Here is a 26,248-nt window from a genome sequence, read left to right on the forward strand (position 1 = left end):
ACAGAAAAAGTTGAATTTTACGCATATCAATCTGATTAAACAAATTTTCGTTAAATTATCAACATTTGGAAGATTTCTCTCAGCAATATCCTTATTACAATTAGCTATTTCGGTTTAAATTCATTTACTCGTGGCTGCATTGAGAGCCAAAGTTCCTATATTTGCAATGCAATTTCGCCTATTGTATTTCGTGTAAAATCGCGCATAAGTGTGTATTGTATTATTAGATTAGTTACAAAATGGTAAACAACCAACACCACGATTGCAGCGATGTTAGTGGCATAATAAACAACTGCCATTTTTAGTCATGTGGAATCGAGTAGGGAATCAGAGTCGTCTGCTTGTCAATCTGCTTGTAGTTGCGCAATCAATTTATCGCATGCAAATAAGCAATTATATATTTATGTATGTATGTGCATTCGAGCGAATATTTCAACTTGCAAACCCAATTATTGGCTTAGAAGGAAACATGCATACATGCATACATAACCGCTCTTGTACACACATGTAAATACCTATGTATATATGAATGCATGTATGTGTAGAAATAAAAATTCCTGTAGGGTTGTATTGGAGAAATGGTACGCTCTCCACTTTTTTGCGCTTGTTGACGTTACAAACCCAATGCGAGGTAAGTGGGCGAAAATATTATAGTAAAATATTTTTAATGAGCCAAAACTAATGCAGTTATACTTCTGCAAAACGCAAACATGAAAACCAGCGTTGAAAGCAAAAATCAATAAAACCAGTCTGTGAAACAAAGTGAACACTCAGTCGTTTCCATTTCTAAAAGTGACAGGAATTATCATTAATTATGACGCTGTTTAATGCAATGGAAATATGAAATATTTTTCAAATATGTTCCCCACTTTAGGAAACCAAAAAAGTGAAGCTGCTTTTTAAAATCTCATTTCCAATTAAAACGTCTCTGAAAGATACATACAAGTGTATCCCCACTTCATGGCGCGTAAAATACGAAAATGTTACAAGTGGCAGTATGAAAGTTCAAACCGGAGTTCAAGGATGTATATTATCTCCAACGGGTATATTATTAAAGGCGTTTCTGTTATACTCTGACACTTCACATAGTCACATGTGACAAGTCACATATCTGACTAGTAGAATTCGAAACCACGTACGTCGGAAAAACGGTCAATTAGCATGACATACATTCTGCCAAAAAAAATATCGAGAATTGTTCATTTGAAAAGCGCGCGTTACACATATCGCACCCTAAATACAAAAGGGTCACAACTCAAAATGTACTTCTGTTCAAATATGAACGAGACGTTATCAATAAAATGGTCCGCGGATGACATATGGCAAAAATAATTTTTTGGTTTTTTGGTAGGACTGTTATAAGCTTACATGGCAAATTTCAGCTTGATATGTCACATAGTTTGTTTTCTGTGCTACTGTAAACAAGTCAAGCTCGAGTGTGGAAAATTTTGAGTTGTGACCCTTTTGTATTTGGGGTGCGATATGTCTATTTTTTTTTTGTTGTTGCAACTGTCGTCTATAGTCTCGCAGAGTTTGAGGGGATCTGTCAATTTTTATGTTGTTTTTGGCATTTAATTCTATCAGTCTACCGCAGGAGTGCTCGGCGTATTTCACTATGGATAAAAATATCGAACAAAAAATGTGTGTCAACTTTTGTGTTTTGAACGGGATTTCGTGTGCCAAATAGTTGAAAATGTTGCAAAAAGTGATTGCGCTTTATCAAAAACACGGGTCTACGAGTGGTATAAGGCTTTTGCAGAGGGCCGAGAAGTCGTGAAAGATTTGCTCCGATCTGGTCGCCTATCAACGACTTCAACGAATGAAACCGTCGACACAGTCAAAGAACTGGTGCTGGAAAATCATCATTTAAGTTTGAGGGAGGTAGCTCATGACCTTAGCATGTCTCACGAATCAATTCGCAACATTTTACACCATCAATTGGGCATGAGACGCGTGGCTGCTCAACTCGTTCCATGAGAGTTGAATTTCTTTGAAAAAATTCATCGGAAGGATGGGGCGCAACGTTTGTCCAGCGCATGGTAACAGGTGACAAGACGTAGGTATATGAGTTTGACACATGAGCCGAAACCCAAAAACCCAAGTCAAAGTCGGTCAAAAGTGAAAGTCATACTACTCGGTTTCTTTGATTATTATGCTGTTGTGCACACGGAATTCATTCCAAATGGTTCTACGGTAGATAAAGAATATTATTTGGAAGTTATGCGACGTGTGAGAGAGAATATGCGTACGAAACAGCCCAATTTCTGGAAAGAAAACTCATGGATCTTGCACCATGATAACGCACCGTCTTACAAGGCTCACATTGTGAACACTTTTTTGAATAAAAACTCGACAAATATCATCGAACAACCACCGGATTTAGCCCCCTGTGACTTTTTCCTTTTTCCAAAACTGAAATTGCTACTCCGAGGACGCCGCTTTGAGTCGATAGAGGGGTCATTAAGGACAATTCGCTGGAGGAGCTGAAGAAGATCTCTTTAGACGCGTTTAAAAGATGCTTTGATGACTGGACTAATCGTTAGTGTGTGTGTATTGCTTCGAATGGAGGCTATTTTGAAGGCGACGACATAAATTTTGATGATTAAAAAAATTGTTTGCGTTGTATTGAATTGTAATTTGGTACTGTTTCCCGGTACTGTTTTGACAGAATGTAAAACTATACTCGCTCACAACGGCCTCGACTTCTAGTATACCGTGAGCTACTATGGTACTGTTACTACTGGTTATTACTGTAACATCCTTTTTTGCGCAAAATATCTACACATTGTAAATATGCACGTAACTAACGTTGGAGCGATCCACATATACCCATATATCCATACTTCATATATCTACATATTTCACGTTGACCACACGCTATTTGAATTGCAATATAATTACGCTGTTGCGGTTATATGCATAATATGACAGAGGCACTACCCTGTAAGAAAATCGAATTGCCTCGAACTGGTGTCTTTTGGTTTTTGGACAATGACTATAGAATCGATTAGTTAAGTTAATAAGACGATCTCATAAAAAGCTGTAATATCTGCTGCTGTCTCTCGTATCCCACTTTCGATTATTCAAAACTTTTTCTTCTTCTTCTTGACTGGCGCAATAACCGCTTAGGCGATTGTGGCCGAATTTAACCAAGCGCGCCAGCCCTTTCTTTCTCATGCAAGCTGGCGTCAGTTGAGCACACCAAGTAAAACCAAGTCCTTCTCCAACTGATCTTTCCAACGCAGTAGAGGCCTTCCTCTTCCACTGCTACCTTCAGCTAGTACCGCATCGAATACTGTCAGAGCCGTATTGTTTGCATCCATTTCGGCGACCTGACCTACCCAACGGGGCCACTGGATCTTTATTCGCTGCACTATGTCGCCATAGACTCATTGTACCATAGTTCTCTATACTCGTCGTCGCCAAAGTGCAAAGGTTCAAACATCTTCCGCAAATCTTTACCTTAAACACTCTGAGGGACGCCTCATCGAATATTGCCATCGTACAAACTTCTGCGCCTTACGATAAGATGTGGGTAAAGTATGATATTAATTTCGTTCGTTGAGATAGAATTTTACTACTCAATTGCCAAAGTAGTGCTTGTTGGCATGAGAGATTCTCCGTTGGATTCTAAGGCTGATGTTGTTATCGATGTTAATTCTGGTTCCTAGATAAACGAAATTTCTTACTACTTCAAAATCGTCAATTTCAACAGCGACATGGGTGCCGATAGGCGGCTGCGCTGAATGTTTGTTTGATGACAGGAAGTACTTCGTCTTATACTCTTTCGCCACCAGACCCTTTAGCTTTGCTGGTAAATTTGGCAGATAAGTTCTAATGCACTCAGCCTCATACACTGGTACACTGCTTTTACCTGCGGTATAGACAGCACAGTATGGCTAATGAGGTCAGATATGTGGCTAAAGTCGCGCTTACTGGTAATGCGATCTTAGTCTTTTTTTTACATTTTTTTTCAGTCATTGGGGAAAAAATGTCATCAGTTTCTATTTTAAAAACATTCTGTACTTAATAATAGTAATATTAACCACTTCATTAAAAACGGACTATAATAAAAATTTTTTCAACTGTATTTATTTAATTCGCTCCCCTTTATCCTGCAATGTACTGCTATCGCCGGTTATTGGTACACATTTGCATTCACAAATACATATGTACATATAGAGTTGTACATGTTTTATAATTACAACTTGCGGCGTTGGTCGTCGGTATCTGTTGTTGAAACCCGCTCAAAAACACATTTTAATACACATTGAATGCATGTAGCATCCCTGCAGGGAATTCCACTTGTGACGTATTGGTGCTTGAATTCTTAGGTATGCGACCTTTCACTTTTCCATATAAGTAGCTGATGAATTCTACACAGCTTTTTTATGAAAGATGGTAGTAGTGTGATTCTTTATTTATTTATAAATCTTACATTTCAATAATTTATACAATAATTCCTTTAAATATAAAAATACATAAAGAAAGAAATAATAAATTTGTGGCAATCATGATTCCATTATAGAAGGTTAGGTAAGTAATGACAAGGGCGCTTTGATACTCCCTTATTTTAGGGCTGCATTTACGAAGGATGGAGAAAGAGGGAAAAATGTTTCCCCTTCTTACCTAAAGGTAATAAAAAACTACGTAAAGCAGCTAATTAGTCCTGTAATTAGAGAAAAACTATCTATATTGGTTACAAGCTTATTTGCGTAGATATGGTACTAAACGTAACTTATGTTATTTATGTTCCATTTTTGCACCTCACTGTATTTCCAGACCCTAGTCATCAATAGGTATGATAATTACCCCGTATTAAAGCACTTATCAACAGCTTTCATTTGATACCCATATTGTACATACACAACCAAAGGTTACCCGGGTCCACGTTTTGACCTATATCTCGAGACCCCAGCCACGGAGCGGCATGAAAAATACTCTGGACTAAAGCATTCACCAACAGCTTCAATTTGATATCCATATTGTACAAACACATTCTAGGGTCCACGTTTTGGTCTCTATCTCGAGACCCTAGTCACGGAGCGGCATGAAAAATACTCTGGACTAAAGCATTCACCAACAACTTCCATTTGATACCCATATTGTACATACACATCCGAAGGTTACCCGGGTCCACGTTTTGACCTATATCTCGAGCCCTATTTCTAAAATAAAATATAATCCATGTTACTCGTGGATGATGTAGCTTTCGAATGGTGAAAGAATTTTTAAAATCGGTCCAGTAGTTTTTGAGCCTATTCATTACAAACAAACAAAGTTTTCCTCTTTATAATACATATTAGTATAGATTTAAACTACAAAAAAATATTGTTTTCTTTTAAAGCAAATATAATATTTATTTAAAATATTTTCGATGTTTATCTAACAACACAAGAGCACGAAGAACTATGTTTTGTTACTTTAAGTAAGTTAGTTCGTAGTTGTGAAACAAATATTAGTTAGATGTGAAACGCGAAAAAGTAAAAACATGGAGTCTCTAACGGAGTATTTTCATTACATTAAAACGGAAATGCTGCTAGTAAACAAAGTAAGCTTTTATGTAGATTTGCGAGTATATTTTTTATTACAAGTTTAGTAGTTTTTAGTTTAAAGTTTGTTTACCCTAATATACTTGGCTCTAATATTAGTAAGTGTTGGGAAAATGTATTCATATTGTCTTAAACAAATATTTCATATATTGCTAATATAATTCATAAATTTACGTTAATCAAATGCAATGAGAAAAATTGCAGAAAGTGGCTCGTATGGGTTTTGGAACGCTGTACTGATGCGAGCAGATGTAGGGACGTTGAACTTGCCTAGAAACGAAAAACCTGTAAACCAGAAGTCTTAAAAATTGCTAACTTCAAATATATAACTACGACTTACGCCCTTGTAGACGGAAAGTGAGAGGACTTGATCGTAGATCTACGTACAGCGTACTGTTCTAGACCCGGTATGGTATCGGCAGAGACAGCCGGTTCGGAAGCCAAGTCGATTTCAGTGCTTCAACACACCTCCCGCTGTACTTACGCGCCTGTGAACTCCTGCAACTAAAAACTTGTACATACAATTTATTTACAAATATTCTAACATAATTTCCTAACTGTGGTATATGTAAGGTGACCGCGTTTGTATTTGCAGTTCTAACAACCTATGAAGGAAAAGATTTAATAAGAATTTGACATGCATGAGTATTCCCAAACGAGTGCTGCCTCTAGCAGAAAGAGAGCTTCAAATGACCGACTATACCCAGAATCAGGTCCGATCTAAATAATGAAAAACATTATTAATTTGTAAAATAATTGGTTTTTATTACAATACTTACTCGAATGTTTCCAATTAAGTAAACGGTTTTCAACAAATATGAATAAAGCAACGTGTCAAAATTGAAACAGTGTTGCCGACCATATAATTTGCAGCAAACGTTTAGTTTTTACTACAATTCAAAAGTTTTTTTGTTAAACATGTACTTTTTTTTATAAAGAAGCAACACGTTTTCAAATAAGGGATCCGAGTTGTCAAAAGGGAGCGAGAAAGCTGCTTACTTACCTAACCTTCATGATTCAATTATTAAAGGTTTGCTCACTAAAGACATTCGATTTTTGACACTCCCTTACAAAAGGTTGTATTTAAGAAGGTGAATGAAGTGGAAAATATTAAATTCTTTTTGGTAAAAATGGTAGCAAAAAAGTATTTTCTTACTTAAATGGAAAGAAACTGCGAACGGTTTAAAAAATTAATTTTAATTAATATTTGAAAGTAGAGAATGGTACAAATAGAAGTTATTAGCGGAAATTGCCAAGTCTAATATTAAAACAAGAAATTATTTCACTTAATCCCAGATTTTATTTTGTGAATTAATTTCTAAATTTAAAATCGATCGCGAAGTTCCGAAGTTTCGCCAATATGAAACTTTTTTGCTAAAAATAAATAAATAATTGGCACGTACAATTCTGTTCGGTGCGCGTCTTGATGTTATTCCATAAATGGAAGGACCTACAGTTTTATGTGGAGCTTTTTCATGCTGCTACTGTGCTTTGCTAAGCCTCCTCTGGACACTTCATCCATCCATGGGAAGATGGGGTCATTAGAAACAAGTTCCGTCAATTCCACCTTTTTTATAATGAGATCTAAAATGTTATCGATCGCGTCGGGACTATCCAATTATTCTCCCTGTCGTAACTCGTTGGGAAATGCTAGCTCTTTGCAAAACATTAATTCCGTCTAAATCACCACATCATAAGAAATAAAGCTTTTAAATTCTCCACTCATCGATCTCGGATTGCCTCAATTACTCTATCATGTCCTGACTTAAGCGGTATGTATTTCATATCGTACTATCATAATCCTGAACATACCGATGAAAACTCTTTAGCGAGTTGTTGCTCGTAAGCAGACCATTTTGAAAATGAAATGTTTTTTCTACAAATTTTACTATTCCTCCACTTTTACTCAAAATTTCTAGAGCTAGCAACCCAGAGTTTTGCTAAGGGAGCCGATTTGTCAAGAGAGAACGAGAAAGCTGCTTACTGAGCAAACCTTTTATCATTGAATCATGCCTAACCTTCTATGATTGAATCATATGTGGCAATAACAAAGTTATCTGTCACAGCACAAAAATTAATCAAAAATTAAACTCTGCAATAAGAAATTCTCTATAGCGTAAGGCTGAGTATACATATAAAGCAAGTTTGTCTTTTCTAATTATTACTTCTGCTTCGCTGCGTTTAGGTATCTTGTTCTGATCTCCTTCACTGCCGGACATCTTCCTAAGAAGTGCTGCATATCTTCTTCCTCGTTTAAATTGCACCGAGTGCATATTTTCTGGGTATTTCCATACGTGGTTGCATTTAGCTTTAGTAAACTACATCTTGCTCTGAAAATTGTTCTAAAGTCAGCTAGTCGCATATCTTCCTTAATATATGATTTCCCTTTTGAGTAGTCTAAATGGTTATAAATTCGCGTCGCGCTTGACTGTGTTTTGCTATGTTCAGATCTTTTATTTTCATTTTGGTAAGAAGTTGCACAGAGTGATCTTGCCAGTGAGTAGCGGTGATGTTTTCTTCAAACTTCAAACCGAACTCCATTCCCATGTCGTTCAGATGCTTAAGCCAAAACACATTTTTACTTAAGACTTAACTTATGTTACTTCGTATGTTACAATTGTATTTATAAATGGTTTTCCAGATATAGGTACTTCATGTGTAGTTCTAAAGAATAATTGTGTCTATCTTCTAAATTAGTTTCTAGTGTTATTGCATAATTCGAAATGAACTCGGGTAGCTTGAGGATTCTTTTACTGAAGTAACGTTGAAGTTTATTTACTTCATCGAATAAGGCATACCCCCAAACTTGCGCTGCGTAAATTTTTATTGCTCTACACACCGCTTGGAACAGCTTCCATTTTGATTTTATTAAAAATGAATGGCTTTGCTAAAAAATCGTTCCATGTGCAATTAATAATAGCTTTTGCTGAAGTATTTCTGACTTCAACTTGCTTACCGAAGCCATTTTAGGTGTGAGAATGACACCAAGATATTTATATTCTGTCTTAGAATTCAATATGACTCCCGCTAGTTCAAAATTAGTACTAAATTCAGTAGATGGGAACTAGTACGCTCTGTATCCCTTTTTTAATACAGGGTGGGCCATATAGCGTTTGCTTTTTGAACCAAATAATTTTTTTGAGAATGGTAACACAAATGACATGTCAAATGTGTACTGTACTTAAAGGTTTGACATTTACGAAATGGGACGCTATACGCTTGAACAAAATTGGGAAATATTGAAAACCTATTTCCAAAGTGGTGAGTCTTCTTCTTCTTCCGCGGTTACAGTAAATGGCGAGAGTTACCGTGACATTCTCAACGAGTTTTTGTTTCCAAAAATTGAAGAGAATGACATGGACGACATTTGGTTTCAGCAGGACGTTGCAACTTGTCACACTGCCAAAATTACACTCGAACTTTTGGCTACCGTTTTTGAATTTCGATATCAATTGGCCGCCTCGGAGCTGTGATTTAAGCCCGTTGGACTATTTTTTGTAGGCAGCCGTTAAGGACAAATGCTATGCAAACCATCCAGAGACGATTGATGCTTTAAAACACGAAATCGAAGTTGTAAAGCCAGTCGTGGCAGTCATTTGAACGATATTATTTTTCATTCATAAATGACAATGTTCAATCTTCAAAATAAAAAAAAAAGTTTGAAAAAATATTGATTGGTGTTTTTTTTATAGCCGATTCAAAAAGCAAATTTTACATGGCCCACCCTATTATAGATAGATTCGTACCAGTTTGGCAAGCAACGAGCGAGAAAATATTAATATGAAATCAAATCATGAAGCAATGCGTTCCAAAATGACATATTTTTTTGCACGAAAAAGCCAAAAGCTTTATTTATTTTTCACATTTGTTTCTTTACAAATGATTATCCAAGTATCTGCTAGATAGTCGCGAATTTTGCTTGCTTTAAAATTATTAACTAATATTTCACTTTTATTTGTGTAGTTCGATTTTTATACAAACTTAATTTATCAAATCGTTGAATTGCTCTTCATATTTAAAGTTTCTGCTGAAAAACTAATGAAACTACCCGAATGGCACAACAGATATTTAAAAATGAGTTCTCAAAGGAAATGCGAATAATAGGCCCGTCACAATGCGTCCGTTACGTCTGTTGCAGCAACGAATTTAACTGACAACTTTAAGTGGTTTTGAGTCGAAAGTGACCATACAGGAATGCCCAAAACCAGGCAACTTTCAACTTTTGCCGTACAGCACGTCCAGCATAAATAACAACTGTTTAAAGAAGAACAATTTTGTATCGATGGTGTTTTTTATATCAAATTAAATACAAAAAATTAATGGAATTTAAATTAATATAAAACGATAAAACCTTGAAATAGTTGAGAAAAGTCTGGGTTTAACCAAGTGGCTCTGAACAATTAATTCACATCGCACCCACTGTCTACGGCTTCCATAAACTCAAATACGCATTAACTTTTTAATATATTTCACAACTAAATATATAATATATTATACAACGAAAAATAACATAAAATTCGCTTTCATGACAGGTGGTAGCATATGCCGATGACTTGGTCCTGATGGTCTCAGGTCCCTTCCCATCAGTAATGACTGAAATTTTGGAAGGTGCACTGGCTACACTCAGCAGATGGGCCGCCAGTAGCGGTCTCAGAGTCAACTCTGACAAAACGGAGTTGATGCTATTCACCAGAAAATACAAGCCTCCGCCTTTTAAGCTTTCTAGACTTAACAACCAGTGTCTTACACTTTCATCGGAAGTCAAGTATCTTGGTGTAATACTTGACCCCAAGCTCCACTGGAAGCTGCACATAGAAAATCGTGTTAAGAAGGCTAATATAGCCTTCTACGCCTGTAAATCTATGTTCGGCAAAAAATGGGGCCTCAAGCCACGTGTCGTACTCTGGATGTACAACTTAGTGGTTCTGCCAATTTTGACATACGGTTGCCTAGTTTGGTGGTTAGCTCTTTAGAAGGGCTACAACTTCACTAAATTAGAGAGAGTGCAGAGAACTGCATGTGTGGGCATCACTGGTGCCTGCAGAACATGTCCCACCGCTGCGCTCAACGTTATACTCCACTTAATTCCTGTGGATCTGCAGGTTAAATCCATTGCTGCTCAGAGTGCTATCAGACTGAAAGAGTTTGGCCTTTGGAGACAACTCCCTGTTGGGCATAGCAGCATCTTGAAGTAGATCTCCCCTTCCTTCTCTGATATTCGCACCGACCTCTCCATCCGCAAACTGTGCTTTGAGAGTTGTGCTAGGGCTATCTTTCCGAGCAATCAAGATTGGAAAGAGGGGAGAGTTGTTGCGGATATAGAGGCCTCTGTTTTCACTGACGGATCCAAAATGGAGTCTGGAGTGGGAGCGGGGGTCTACTCCAAATCAGCCAACATTTCGGTCTCCTATAAACTGCCGGAGTCAAGCAGCGTCTTTCAAGCAGAGGTCTTCGCGATCCTGCAGGCATGCAAAATGCTTCGGGATCGCTGCTGGGAGGGAGACATAAACATTTTTTCCGATAGCCAAGCTGCAATCAAGGCACTGTCGTCGCCGCATTGCAGCTCTCTTCTCGTGAACTCCTGTAAGGAGGAACTTAAACGCCTCGAACGTGCAGGAAACATCTCCCTCATCTGGGTTCCTGGGCACAGGAATATAGAGGGAAATGAAGTTGCCGATGAGCTTGCCAGGAAGGGGGCGGCAGAACCGAGTCCAGCTGCCCTCTTCTCAGACATCGGTATCCCCTTGGCCGTCGTTAAAGGGAAACTACACAACTTCTTTCTAAGAAAAGCGCAAGACAGATGGAGGTCTGTCTCATCGTGTGCCATTTCAAAAGCGCCTCAGCGTCCCCTTTGGGGATGACTTGATGAAATTCTCCGGCCTAAATCCCTTTTCTCTCCTCCGCTACATCAACAGCACTGGATGGCTGTAGACGGTCTTATCTCCTCCCTTAATCCTTTCACAGGTAGTGGTCCACTTTATGGTATCAAAACGGCACGTAAGTGCTACTTGTAGCGTACCTGGGGTACTCTTGCCATCTTACCTACCTACCTACCTTGCTGGATTATTTGACCAAACACCAAGTAAATACCATCGTGCAAGCACCGTATTCACTTGATATGGCCCCATGCGACTCCTTTTTGTTTCTCAAGTTAAAGTTACCACTTCGTGGAAGGAGATTTCAGTCGATATAGGAGATCAAAGAGGATGCGACGAAGGAGCTGAAGGACTTCTCTTCCTCGGCCTACCAGGGGTGCATGGAGGACTGGGTTAAACGTTGGCTCATATGTGTTGCTTCAGATGGGTCATATTTTGAAGGAGATAAAATAAATTTGCCTGAAATTGAACTCTGTTTTGTTTTATTTAAACATTCCCGGTACTTTCTGATCATATTGTATATGGCAAAACTCATTTCGATTCAATAAGAAATAAAACATACGAAATAAAACTATGTAGCTGTGATGCTTTTTGGAGGAAGAAAAAAAATTAGTTATTATTTTTAAAAATATTTCATTTTAAAAAATTATTTTTTAAATTTACATTTAATTCCAATTCAAATGCAGGTTGATAATCTACTTTTATTAAATTCGATAGAACCAAGATATCTGCCAGCTCGACTCAAAGCAGCAATTTACTGCATCAAAAGCCTTGATGAAATTCTCCAGCCTAAATCCCTTTGCTCTCCTCCATTACATCAACAACATTGGATGGCTGTAGATGGTTTTCTCTTCCCTAAATTTTTTCGCAGGTCTTGGTCCACATTATGGTATCAAAACGGCACGTAAGTCCTACTTGAACTGTACCTGGGTTACTCTTGTCATCTAACCTACCTACTTACATAGTAGAAGTTTTTCCTGCAGGGGTATATATATTTATACACACACACAGCAACACTAAGTATGGTATTGGTATATATATGTGCAAAACACAGCCACTTTGAGTGCTGTCCGTCAAAATCGGATTAAAGCTCAGCTGCTAAAACCTCAAGCCAAAAGTGAGTTAAAAGAAACTTTAATGGCAATTTATAACAGGAATTTGTTGTTGTAGCAGCATAAACATTCCCCATACTTACATACGGGGAATGCTGCTGGAGTGGTAATCCGGATATAAATCCGGGTCGTTTCGGTAACGTAGAACCGACTGCTGTGGAAACGCTTTGAAGGTGGAATTTGTTCGTATTTCTTGGTTTAAGCTCATAAGTAAGTGAACTTAAAAAATTTTAATATTTAGAGTTTCTGAACCAGAGCTCTCGATTTTGTTCGCACATTTTCGAACAGCTCAGGCAAATGGGCAATCAGTACCCGTACACCTGTGCGATGTTCATTACTCCAAAATTTTCGAATACATCGAGTTTTATCGAATAATTTGAGCGATGCTTTTTTCAATTATTTTGATTTTTTGTTAAGCTTCACAAATTATTTATAACTAAAGAAATGCTAACAAATAAAAGAGGCATTTTTTGTTTAGCTGTTCAAATTAATCAAAAGCTGGAAAATTTCAATATTCAATATCAGTTAATGTGTTTCAAGCGAGAATCGAGCGAGTATCAAGCTACTAGCACTATTCGATGGTATATTATTTCAGGTGGCGCATTATTAATCATCTCATTTTGTTTTTGATTAACTTTTTTACTAAATAAAAAAATAATTTTGATTGATGGAAATCTCTATTTTGAACTTAACGCGCCCCATTGCTATCAAATACGATTGATATACGACGTCATTTGCAAAAAATATAAATCTTTCCATATATTATATATACATTTATGTATATAATGGGCGCGTACACCCTTTTTGGGTGTTTGGCCGAGCTCCTCTTCCTATTTGTGGCGTGTGTGTTTCGGGTGGCCGCCGTAGCCGAATGGGTTGGTGCGTGACTACCATTCGGAATTCACAGAGAGAACGTAGGTTTGAATCTCGGAGGAACTCCAAAAACTAAGAAAAACATTTTTCTAATAGCGGTCGCCCCTCGGCAGGCAATGGCAAACCTCGAGCGTATTTCTGCCATGAACAAGTTCCTCACAAAAATATCTGCCGTTCGGAGTGGGCTTAAAACTTTAGGGGTCCCTCCATTTGTGGAACAACATCAACGCGCACGCCACAAATAAATCTTTCCATAGGGTGATTAATTTTGCGCCACTTTGTGTATACGTATATATATATATATATTTTTTTTATGTGAATTTTGATGATTGTACAAATGTTCTAAGCTAATAAAAAATAAAAGTACATAAACACATTTTTGAGGCTATAATTTGCTACATTTTACCAAATTTTCAAATTTTTTCTCTACTGCATGAGATATGTATGGATATGCGTATGGATATTTATCCATTCTCTGTGGAAGGACCTACATTTTCATGCCACCCCTGAACGGCAGATGGTTTTTTATGAGTAGTTTTTGTGTGGTATGTGGCCTGAAAATGCTTTAACTATACAGTTAGATTTTTATCCAAAAATTAAAGCAAATATTTGTACTACATAATTTTTCTAAATTATACTTGTAATGCTTATAAGAAATCACAAATAATGTGGAGAGCAGCGTATATATGTACAAGTATAAGTATAAGTTCGTACATACATTAAAAAGCATCAGTAAAATATTGCAGTTTTCCACCGGAATTATAAGACTTATTAATATATATTCTAAGACTTCCGTCAAAATATTTCAGAAAAATATTAAATTCTACGTGAGCTGGACGAAAGTGAAAGTTCCGCCAAAACAAAAAAAAATGAAAGAAATTAATTTTAAAAAATATTATTTCCAAAAATTAACATCAGATAATAAAAGAGTTTAAGCTTAAAAAATCTGCGTAAAAATATTTAAAAATTTTACGGAGGCGTGAAAATCATGAGACTTTTGAGGCTACATATTTTTGACTATTTTTGAAAGACTATGTTTGTCAAAAACTGAAATAACTCAACGAAGTCTGGAGCTATTTAAACTTTAAAGGTATCATTGGAAAGGTATTTTCTCAGCCTTGTTTGAAAAATATTCTAACAATTTTTTTTTTTTTTTTTGGTTTTTGCCAGCGAAATGAAGAATTATATGCGGGTGCTCACTCTGGTTTCAGCAGAATGGAGCTAACCACTACATAAACCGGGCTACAGTCTATAGTATCTATTGCGCATCAAGTTTTTATAATCAGTCGTCGGCCACTGAGATTCGATTTGACAGCGTTAGATGTTTTTTAGTAGATGCCATTAAAGATCGGCCGGCGCTGTGATGGTGCAGCAGAATTATAGAAAAAGTTTTTTTCTAATTGCAGTCATCCCTCGGCAGACAATGGTAAGCCTCCGAGTGTATTTCTGCCATGAAAAACCTCCTCATAAAAACCATTTGCCGTTCGCAGTTGACTTAAAACTATAGATCCCTCCAATTGTGCAACATCATCAAACGCACGCGCCAATTATTTAGGTTAGGTTAGGTTAGCCTGGTTGACATTAAGCCACGCATAGACCTTTTAGTCCCTAGCGATACCAGATGGAGACCGACCCCTATGAATACTGAAAGTAGACATCAAGTAGGATGTCAACGCTTTTAGCGAATCTAAGCAGAGCTGGGAGATTCGCTTTTGACCTCCGGACCCTCAAACAGTGGAACTCCCGGGCATTTTAAACGCCAACTATTTATTTTTTCGGTTGAGCATTGAACGCCTTCACGTTTCATAAGGTTTTGCATATATCATTATTTTGATTCTGTTGATAAAAATTGTTTAAATATTTTACGTCGACTTTTAAGCTTGAACGTTTATGAACAAATTTTTTGAAAATAATATTTTTTTAAACTAATATTTTTTATAAATACTCGGTTCTTGGAGATACTTTAAATATACTTTTATAATTGTGATTTAAAAACAGTGCGAATATTCTTTGCATAGCTATAAATACATTGTATGTATATTTGTATATAACTGGCGTAACGTCAATATGATAGCATAGAATCGTTATTTGCGGTCTCATTTGACTAGATAAACCGGCTTTATTTCTTGGAGTGGTCAGCTGTCTGCCCCGCTGACGTTTTGTCACTCCAACTCATTGCACCATGTCAGTTATTTTCTTTTGGTCTTTGGTCGTAAGTGTAACTGTTTACTACACTTCTGGGCTCTGTTGCTACTGCTGCCTCGCCCATTGGTTGTTTTGTCAGTAACCACAACTAAGTATGTCATCTGCATTTACTTTACATTATTTACCATCCATGTACGTATTCATTCATACTTTTATTTCGCTGCATACTTACATACATACCTATGTATACATATCTGCCAAGAGTGTTTTGGCCATGCGCCGCGTTGACGTGACTGCAGCTTCAACATTACTTTGGTGTGGCTCAGCTGTCGCAAGATGAACTGCTGCTGTATGAAATAAAATATGAGTACATTCCATAATATATTTACTTGCCAATTCATGTGCACTAATATACATATATACATACGTATTTGTTAGTTTATGCATTTTCCATGCCTTTTGCCCTTCATGCAAATAACGTGCCGGGCAACAAACCAGCGACGTTCCAAATTTCGAAAAAATGCAAAAGTCCTTATTTTTTGTACTGCGTTGCGCAACCCATTTTTCATTCATTCGCACCAGAAGTCACTCATCACTCGTGCATCCAGCTTGGGTACTTATACATATACATATAAGAGTATATATAATATACATGTACTAAACATATAACCTCTTTTTTGTATACATACACACATGCATATGTATATATGTATATTCCTTCATAGTTTATAAAACGCCTGACAGTCATTGTAATTCTTCTGCTGTGCTCTTTTTCTTCTTCTCTTATTGCAGTGCACTCTTTGCCCCACTTAACTGTGCTTAGCCTATCCGGTTGCAGTAAACTTACCGACGACGGCGTTGAATTGATTGCTGAGAATCTACAAAAGTTACGTGCCCTCGATTTGTCTTGGTGTCCGCGCATCACTGACGCATCGCTGGAGTACATCGCCTGTGATCTGAATCAGTTGGAGGAGCTGACGTTGGATAGGTAAGTTTCAAAAGTTGAGTAGAGGACAGAGAATGAAGGAAAAATTAAAGAAAAATTATTGCTCGACAAAAATGGGACAGTGCAAATTTTAGATATAGCTTTTAATGCTTCATAAACTACATAACAAATTCATAGTAAACTCAGTGGGAATAATTAATTATCAAAGGGTGGGACATTAGCAAGTTATTCTTTTTTTTAATGCTTTAAAAACAACGTTAAATACTTTTCAATAAGTAGAAGAAGTTAGCCTCCAATTAAATAGCTAAGAAAACAACGAGCTTTGGGCCTAGTTCCTCATCCTATTTGTGTTATGCGTCTTGAAGTTTTTCCAGTAATGAAGGAACCTATAGTTTTACGCCCAACGACAGATGGTTTTTTATAAGCAGCTTTGTCATGGCAAAAATACGCTTTGAGGTTTGACATTGCCTGCCGAGGTCGACCGTTTAAAAAAAATAAATAAGTTTTCTATTATTTTGTGTTTCATGCACTTTCAAATGGTGGTTACGCAGCAACCCATTCGGTTACGGTGGCCGCCGATCATTAATGGCATCTACTAAAAAACATCTAACGATGTCAAATTGGAGCTCAGTAGCTGACAACTGATTATAAAAATTTGATGCGCAATAGATACTATAGACTGTAGTCGGCTTATATGCTGGTACTGCTGAAACCAGCACTCACTCGCGTATAATTCTTCATTTCGCTGGCAAAAAATAAAAAAAAAATGTTAGCGCTTTGTTCTTATAGCGCTTTGGGTCAGCCGTAATTTGGTTGCCTACTTCATTTTTCTTCTTTGACGAAAAAAAAAACAAACACGCTTGGTTAGAATGCATTGGCTCCTCTTCAATCAAGTGCGAATTCTCCCAAGACTAAATACCACAATTTTGCTTATTAATGCATTCGTCGAGATGTAAATTTGTCAAATTCGAATTTTTTCTCTTTTGGTTTTTGCAAATCGCGTGACTCTGCAGTATGCAAGCAGAAAAGCAATGAAGCACGCAAATGTTAGAATAAATGGTTCCAGTAACTTGCCAGAAACTTAATTTCCGAATGTTCGCTCTCAAAGAGAAAAATACCAAAAAAATACGTGAACGCAAAATCAGTAACAATTTACAAATTTTACGAACAGCTGATAAAATTGTTGGCGAGAAAAATCACAAAAAATAAAAATATTTTCAATTGAGCTACCTTGTATTGAATCATGGATTCAATAATAAAAGGTTTGCTCAGTAAGCAGCTTTCTCATTCCCTCTTGACAAATCGGCTCCCTTAGCAAGACACTGGGTTGTTAACTCTAGACATTTTTAGCAAAAGTGGAAGAAATGTAAAATTTGTAGAAAAAACATTTCGTTTTCAAAAGGGTGTATAAGCACTTGCTCGCTATGTGAGTAACTAAGACGATATGGAAAACTTACTGACATACAGTTTAAATCAGGGTATCACAAAGCATAGTTTTGAGGCAATGAACGTGAAAGATGGACGTTTTGACAATTTGAGTCCAATGCCTTTCAAATACAGGTGGGGGAAGTACTTACTACGTTACTTTAAAGATACATAAGTTACCAACAAGAGCTCATTTAGCAATATGTAACTAATCATAGCCTCCTGATGGCAGATGGCTTTTTATGAGAAGTTTTTTCATGGCAGAAATACACTCGGAGGTGTGCCATTGCCTGTCGAGGAGCCTCTGCTATTACGAGTACAAACAACATTTTCTATCATTTGGTGTTTCATGCCCGTGGTAGTTTGTCAAGTAGTAAGGAATGAATAATCGCGACTTGGGGGTCAAAACTCCAAACTTACATGGGCATAGCATAGTAAAGCAAGGCGCAAGGAATTCATTAGGGCCATACTGCTTAGGTAATATAATAGCTTCATATTGGTAAAACTTCCCAACTTCTTGATCAGTTTTCAATTTAAAAATTAAATATCAATCTGGGTTTAACTTAATAACATTTTTCATTCCTGGCAATTTCTGTTTGTACCAGTTATAATTTAAGTAAAAAGAAAACATTTTTTGCTATCATTTTTACCAAAAAAGTATTTAATTTTTCCACCATCTACGCCCTTCTTAAATGCGACCTTTTGTAAGGGAGTGTCAAAATTCTAATGTCACAAGTGAGCAAACCTTTAATAATTGAATCATGGTATTGAACTAAAAAATATATGTATAAATAAAGCAAAACAACGAGCTTGGCATCACATGACTTTATTTTGCCATTATCACTGTCAGTTGAAGAACATTCCGTTAGCAATTGTGTTGTTTGTGGTGATCACAGCTCTCTTCATATTTTTCTTGCTTCCGTCTATGCGCGTATGTAATGCCAAATTAGTTAAAAACCAAGAAGTACAAGCATAAAACACAAAAAGTACCTTCAATGCTTTCGATTTGTATTTCGGAAACTGCAGCAACGTTGACTGAAGGCTGTGGTTCAGAATTTAATATATGACTTATTCTTATTTAATATATTATATGACTTCGAATAAACTTATCGAAAATGTATTTACTTATATTCCCATTTTAATAAAAAATATTTTTAAATTTAGAATTTTGACTCAATTTGCAAATTTAAATTTGCTTTTTTCTCACTTGCAAATTCTTACAAGTAAAATTGTATCCAGTAAAAACTTGTGACATCCCCTCAAAATGAAATTTCATTTAACTCCTTATTTTCCCCTACTTTGCAAGTTTTTTACATACATGAACACCAAAACTTGATAGTTGGTAACAACTGTGAACAGACCTAAAGATTTCCATCGCTCAAAATAACCTTGGTTTTATTTAGTGAAAAAGTTAGTCACCTATAAGTATGTATTAAAAAATATATAAAATTTTCCTTAAACAAAACAGACTCCACAGCCTCCATCTACTTTCTAAATAATTTACCCTATAACGTTTCATAAATCTTTTCCTTCCAGGTGCGTACACATCACCGACATCGGTGTCGGCTACATCTCTACAATGCTCTCACTAACCGCACTTTTTCTGCGTTGGTGTTCACAAGTACGTGATTTCGGACTGCAACATTTATGCTCAATGCGTAACCTACAAGTACTCTCACTTGCCGGCTGTCCACTACTCACCTCCTCGGGTTTGTCAAGCCTAATACAACTACGTCATTTGCAGGAACTCGAACTGACCAATTGTCCGGGAGCATCGCATGAATTGTTCGATTATTTGAAAGAACATTTGCCACGTTGCTTAATTATTGAATAATACGTTTGCAAAGCTACAGCAAAGCCGGCGGCGATGCGGTATTTGGTGAGGAAAGCAGAAAATAGACAAAAAACTCTGCCACAAATTGAGTGGATGCTAATGAAGAAGACGATAATAATACTATTGACCCTGTTGCTATTGCCAATGGAAACCAGCAAACCAAAGCTGACGCTAAAATTGAAACTTATGAAGCTATTTATTAAAAACTTTAAAGGCTGCACTGAATACTCTAAATGCAAATACAACATATACAGTTAAAAAATAAAGACAGAAAAAACCAAAATCTTTACACTGAAAAGCTAATTTATTTTGGATGAAAAATTTGTTTGCATTTTTACAAGCGTCTATGAATCATTGAAAACCAGTAGATAAATACTAGAACTTCATCAAAACATAATTTTTTTCTAAAGGAAAAATGCAAAGAATTTTTTTATGCAATAAAAACGCATATGTAGATTTTGTTGTTAATTTTCCTATAACTTCATTTACCACTTTCACACAAATTATATAATAAAAACAAAATAAAAATTGTGGTGAAGTAAGTAATGAACTACATTTAAAGATAAAATATTTATATTATTGCTAAACGATGTCGATGTTCCTCAAGTTGAAACAAAAATGTGTAAAAAAATATTCTTAAAACTTGATTCAAAATATTTGCCATTCAGATTTTGAAATTCATAATTTTAACAATTTTAGCAAACGTAATATAATTAGCAAATTAGTTCTAGGTAGTGCTTTTAAAATAATTTAATACAACAAATTACGGATACGAGTAGAAGACAGTTTTAAAACGTAGCAATTTCGTGATTATGGGTAAATTTTAAAGAAAAAGATTTTGCATGTACACATATTTATAGGTTTATTCTGCACGTTACCGGATATTTTTATATTCTTCTTTTCGAGTAATAATAAGTCTGTAACTAAATTTCTGAGAATTTGTCAGATTGTGTTCTTAAAGAGAAAGCTATCCAAATAAGTATGAAAATACAGAGCTTGCAAGTTTTCAAAAAAATGAAAAAATAAAAATTGCGAAGTGTGCCTTCATCTGCACATTTCTTGTATGGAAACTTATTTTTATTTAAACTTTTTCACTAGAGATTTTTTTTTAATTAAAATTCCTATTTATTTAATGCATAGGCACATAATGATAGCTGCTTTGACTTACAACATTTCCCCTTAAAATGAAATCTCACTTTGCGCTCTCAATTCCCCTTCCTTGCGAAGATTTTGGATACGATACACTGAAACGTGATAGGTTCTCTGATGATATTATATAACAATTACAAAAAGTAAACACATACGTAAAGACAAATATTGTTACAATATACAGTAACTGGAAAGCTGTCACACGAGCAATGCCGAATAGTCTGTTTTAGATATTATCGGGGAAAATTGTTTTTAGTTTCACGACACACAATTAGGTGGACATTTTTCGCTATGTACCAATAGGTGGGTCAAGTCGAAATGCTGATGTCGCATGCTTTGGAGAGCATTATTGAAGAATCAAGTTCCAGTTTTTCAGTGCTAATTTAACCATGCTTTGTAGTTAAACTAAATTTAATTGCCCTATGTTCCAACTAGGAACCACAGGAAAGCATATATGTAAGTTTAAATGCTAAATTTCGCATGCATAATCTCGGATAAAAAAATTCAATAATTTCATTTGAGCGTATTGAAAAAAAAAATTTTTTTTGGTAAACAAATTTTCCATTTTGACTTATTTCTGTATAAGGGTTAATTTCATTTGACTGTATTGAATTTTTTTTGTTTTTTTTGTAAACAAATTTTCCATTTTGACTTATTTCTGTGTAAGGGTTAATTTCATTTGACTGTATTGAATTTTTTTTGTTTTTTTTTTGTAAACAAATTTTCCATTTTGTCTTATTTCTGAAGTATTCTGAAGTGAATTTAGAGCTTTGGTGTATCTAAAGATAAATAGTTACATTTTATGGTAAATATTTTTGCGATATATTTTAACTCGTTATATCCCTGTGATATGAGTTTTTTCACTTTTCCACAAAAACGTCACAAGAGGCCCATCTATTGAGAAGTTATATATATATAGTAACTAGCTTTAACCCACAGCCCCGCTCGCGTAGGAGTAGTTTTGAGGGATTTAGGATATGTATATAAAAGAATTACAGACAATAATTTGATAGAAAATAATTTTTTATTAATAACCATAATATTACAATACCCGGCATCCATTGTTATGCCTCGTTGAATAAAATCAAAACAACCAATCAGAAAAATATCAAGCAAAATTTATTTTTATTAATTTTCTATCTCAAACCGTTTTGGAACTTTGCATTTGGGTCATAGTTGAACAGCTTATGCGGATTATGAAGTCTAGAGTGTGCTATAAATAGTGGGAAATAGGAAAAACTAAGATTTTTTAGATTAAATTTAAGCAAATATTCGAGAGAGTGGTGGCGCGGCCTGGGGGCTGTGGGAAGGGAGTTCCATCATAAAAACTTGTCTATAAGCTTCATTGGGTGAAAATATGAATATTTAAACATTTTTACGTCATTTGGTGTTGTCGTTTCGTAGTGATGCGCGGACAACGTACAGACATTCACCTTTATAGTATAGACTGGCACTTACACCCTTTTTGGGTGGTTTGTCAAGCTCCACCTCTTATTTGTGGCGTGCGTCTTGGTGTTGTTCCAAAGGAGTTATGGGACTAAAATATTCTCCGTTATTGTCTAAACAGAACTACTGAACACATCATATAACTAAAACTAGGATCTAAGGATCACATAGTTTCCTATGCCGATTTACCATAAGAACTCACAAATGGGTAAAAAATTGGACCTAAAATAAAATTCAGACCTACACTTTCAAATCGTCGATATATTCAAGTATGTTTTCTTCCCCCTTTTACATAATTCGTTGTCCGATCACGGGATTTCCTATGACTATTTGCCATAGACTGTGTAAAATGTCTTTGACTCACCCGAAAAAAATTCAGTAGTTCACTTTCAAGTCGATACGCATATAGATTTTTTTGCCCTTAACCAAAAACCATTGTCGGGTCTCTTTTATTTTAATTTATTTTTCTGTTGTACAGAATAATTGAACCAGCAATGCTTTAAACATGCATCATCCCATCAAAATGGCCACCGCTATTGTCAAATAAGGTAAAAGATCAGATTGGTAGCATTACATTACTTAGGGTACCTCTTTTTATGTAATTTGCGTTGGCGTTTTTAGCCAAACAAATATAATCGTTTGCTTAATAAAATACGTATATTTTAATTTGTCTTTTTTTTATTTATTCTTTTTTATTGATTTATTAATTTATTCATTCAACTGAACAATAAATTAAAAAGTTACTTTGAACTCATTAAGATAATTATTTAGTAGACTACGTATTATAGCACGTTGAGTATAGTATTTCATATAACGGGTGAGAAATCGATAGCGTTTTTATTTGCCATTACCAAAAGTTATGTTACCGGTGCAGAATAGACTTATACAATTCTTAAAACTTTTTTCAGCAGAAAACACAAAATTCATCATATACCTATATTACATAATGCAAAAAGTAAATGTTAATTACACAAAAGGTATAATATAAAAAATAAATGTTTGTGTTAAGCAAAGCAGCGCAAGCGTTTTTTATATTCTGCTACAGTGTAGCATATCCATGGGCGCCACTACGCCATTGCAAAGCAAAGTGCTATACTTTTAAAACAAAATATTAAAGACCGCTTGAAAGTCAAAGGATATTGGTGTAAATATTTAATTTATGCTGTAAAGTACTTTTTAGCACATATATAATTTATAATATTTATACCAAACTAGTTTTCTTTTAAATAAATAAAATTATATTATATTAAATATTTAATTTATTTGCTGTGATTTTCATGTTATGTTAAGATATACCGAAGCTAAATAAAATAATGCGCCATACCATTTAGCGCACAAATGTAGGCAATGAAAAATGTTTGCATGTATTGGCAAAGCGAACCGAAAGATGTATGTGTAACTATTAACACTAACAGATTTATTTTTCTCTGCAAACAAACCATAATACAACTTACTTACATACATATAAAATATTGATTAAATGCTGGTCAAATAATCTAACGAGAATACTACGTGTTGTATGTATGTAATTGCAAAAAATATGTCGAAAAATGCAAGATATTGAAATGGCATCTCGAATGCTTTCAGCCATATGGAATTTTCGTTAAAATAATTTATTCACCTACATACTCGTATATACACACATACATACATAGGAACATTTTTCAATGATTATGCTAATTAAGTTTAGTTTTAGGTAAACTGTGAACACTTAAGTTCCCCAACAAGTCATGAATCCGCCCAATTAGTTTGTATGCATACAGTAACATATTTACTTTACACATACATAAATATTTACAAACACACAGTTCAGCATTACTGGACAATGAAATATACTTATACATACATATGTGCAGCAAGATCAATTTGAGAAGTGTGAAATAATCATTTAAGCATTCTTACGTACTTGCACACTCGTATATGACATTAAATATATACACATACATTCATGCATACATACCGAAGTATATTTGCCGAAACTCCTAGCAGTAGTAATGGCACCCTAATCTCACAAAAAGTTTACTTGAAATGTTATATGGCATGGCATAAACATTAAAAAAAGCGTTCAGAAAATTGTTAACATTCATTTGAATTAAAGGAATATGTAATAACCTTTGGCTTACACTCAGAATATTTTTGATTCAAAGGCTCGTATCTTTGGTTTTTAGCTTTCATTTTGATCGATGTGGTTTTCGTATGTACGAGTATATCTCACAAAAACATCTATGCTCTCAGAAGTTCGCAAAATAAGTATGATGGTCACTACTAATTTTTATGCCAATCAGACACTGCCGTAAGAGCCTGTAGTCTGAAGTCCAAATATCGACCAAATAAATGAAGCATTTTATCTAAATTCCATCCTTGAGCTCAACTTAATTTTAAAAATATGTAAAATTGGAAAATTTCCATAATTATCTAAGATTCATATTATCATTGAAATTATGTTTCAAACAACAAAAACAAGTAGCAAATGCAAGCTTTGAAAAAGAGGCAAAACCAGTTTTACCGGACTGAGCATAATTTCTTCGGTCACAGCTATAGATAGAAATTTTAAAGTTTCTACATTAACATTTAAATCGTGCAGAAGCAGTAATTTGTTGAAGAGAGGATAGAGATCTCTAAATTATCAATAACAATATTGGTTTTTCTAACTCCATGGATATAATTGGTCTTGCAACTACAAATGAACAAATGAACCCTATAGAATTTTTATTAGAGCCAAAATAAGTGCTTGGGAGGACTGAGTACCGCAGTTATAACGAAACCAATATTATTTATATAGGTTTTTGTAAAAGAATTTCACATTTAACTAAAATTCAAAAGAATTAATGTCGATGCATTCACCTCTGTTTCTGTCCTTAAGATTGTTGAAATCGAGGCACATTGAACAGGTAGAGCCGTAGAGCAAAAACAATAAGAGCAATGTATTTTATTGTTGCTTGTATCAAAATCTATAAATAAAAACTTACAGTTTAGAGTAATTTAAATTTAGTAAATCACATGAATTCAAATTCATCAAAATAATTCACGGAATTGTGCGCGTTATGCATGCAAATTCATACATTTTATAAGCTTTCAATAAATGCAAGCATCCATCAAATGTGAAATCTCAGAACTTAGTGCGACCTTTCGCGCTTTGATGCTTGCGCCTTCCAGACCAATTTGTCTAAATATGAATAAGTTATTCAATATTGAAAAATTTAGCAAAACTTTTGGTGTATTATAACCTCTCGTCTTGGAAGATTACTGATTAGGCGAAAATTACCCAAATAAGCACAAAGCGCTTCAAACTTTTCCTAATTATTTAGAAACTCCTATTGAAACAGCGCTTTGGGAGTGCCAGACTGGCACTTCAACCATTTCACCTAGAAACTCCTAGTTTACGTGCTCACTTTTTTGTGCTATATCAAATGACAGTATTCATAGTCTTATATGGCAAACTGATTCAAATTTTAAAGGCAATGAGTCCGTACAACTACCAAACATTTATTGAAACTTGAAATAACGAGATATATTCGAAGATTGACGGAAGCCGTTTTAATGCGAATGGGTCTTCGAGAGTGGCAAATTTAGAAAATAATAACTAGAATTTTTATTTTATTACTTATTGCAAGTTATTCTGAATATTATTTTAAACAAATGTAAGCGATAACTTCTTAAATAAAAGCAGAATAATTGATCACGTTTTGAGTAACGAATTAGTAGTTCTCTGCACTCAAAGTTGCTTCTGATAAGCTTCTTAATTAGCTTAAACTCTTTAACGCTGTTCTTTAAAAACTTTATGTACGACAATGAAATAAATTGTGTAGTAATCTATTAGAGACGAATTAAAATTTGAAGATTTAAAAAACCCATTTAAGGGGATAAATAAACCAAATTCTGATGGAATA

At 35.2% G+C, this 26,248-nt stretch overlaps 1 protein-coding gene across 1 annotated transcript; it reads left to right on the plus strand.

The window, feature by feature from the left end:
* The first annotated feature begins 624 nt into the window (after positions 1 to 624).
* LOC129242137 (F-box/LRR-repeat protein 16-like) lies at positions 625 to 19,763 on the plus strand. The gene is made up of 3 exons (XM_054878697.1): positions 625 to 631; positions 16,351 to 16,546; positions 19,466 to 19,763. Exons 1-3 carry the CDS (start codon positions 625 to 627, stop codon positions 19,761 to 19,763), a joined length of 501 nt encoding a protein of 166 aa, XP_054734672.1.
* The last annotated feature ends 6,485 nt before the right edge of the window (positions 19,764 to 26,248 follow it).

The sequence above is a fragment of the Anastrepha obliqua genome, chromosome 3 (assembly GCF_027943255.1).
Source record: "Anastrepha obliqua isolate idAnaObli1 chromosome 3, idAnaObli1_1.0, whole genome shotgun sequence".
NCBI lineage: Eukaryota > Metazoa > Arthropoda > Insecta > Diptera > Tephritidae > Anastrepha > Anastrepha obliqua.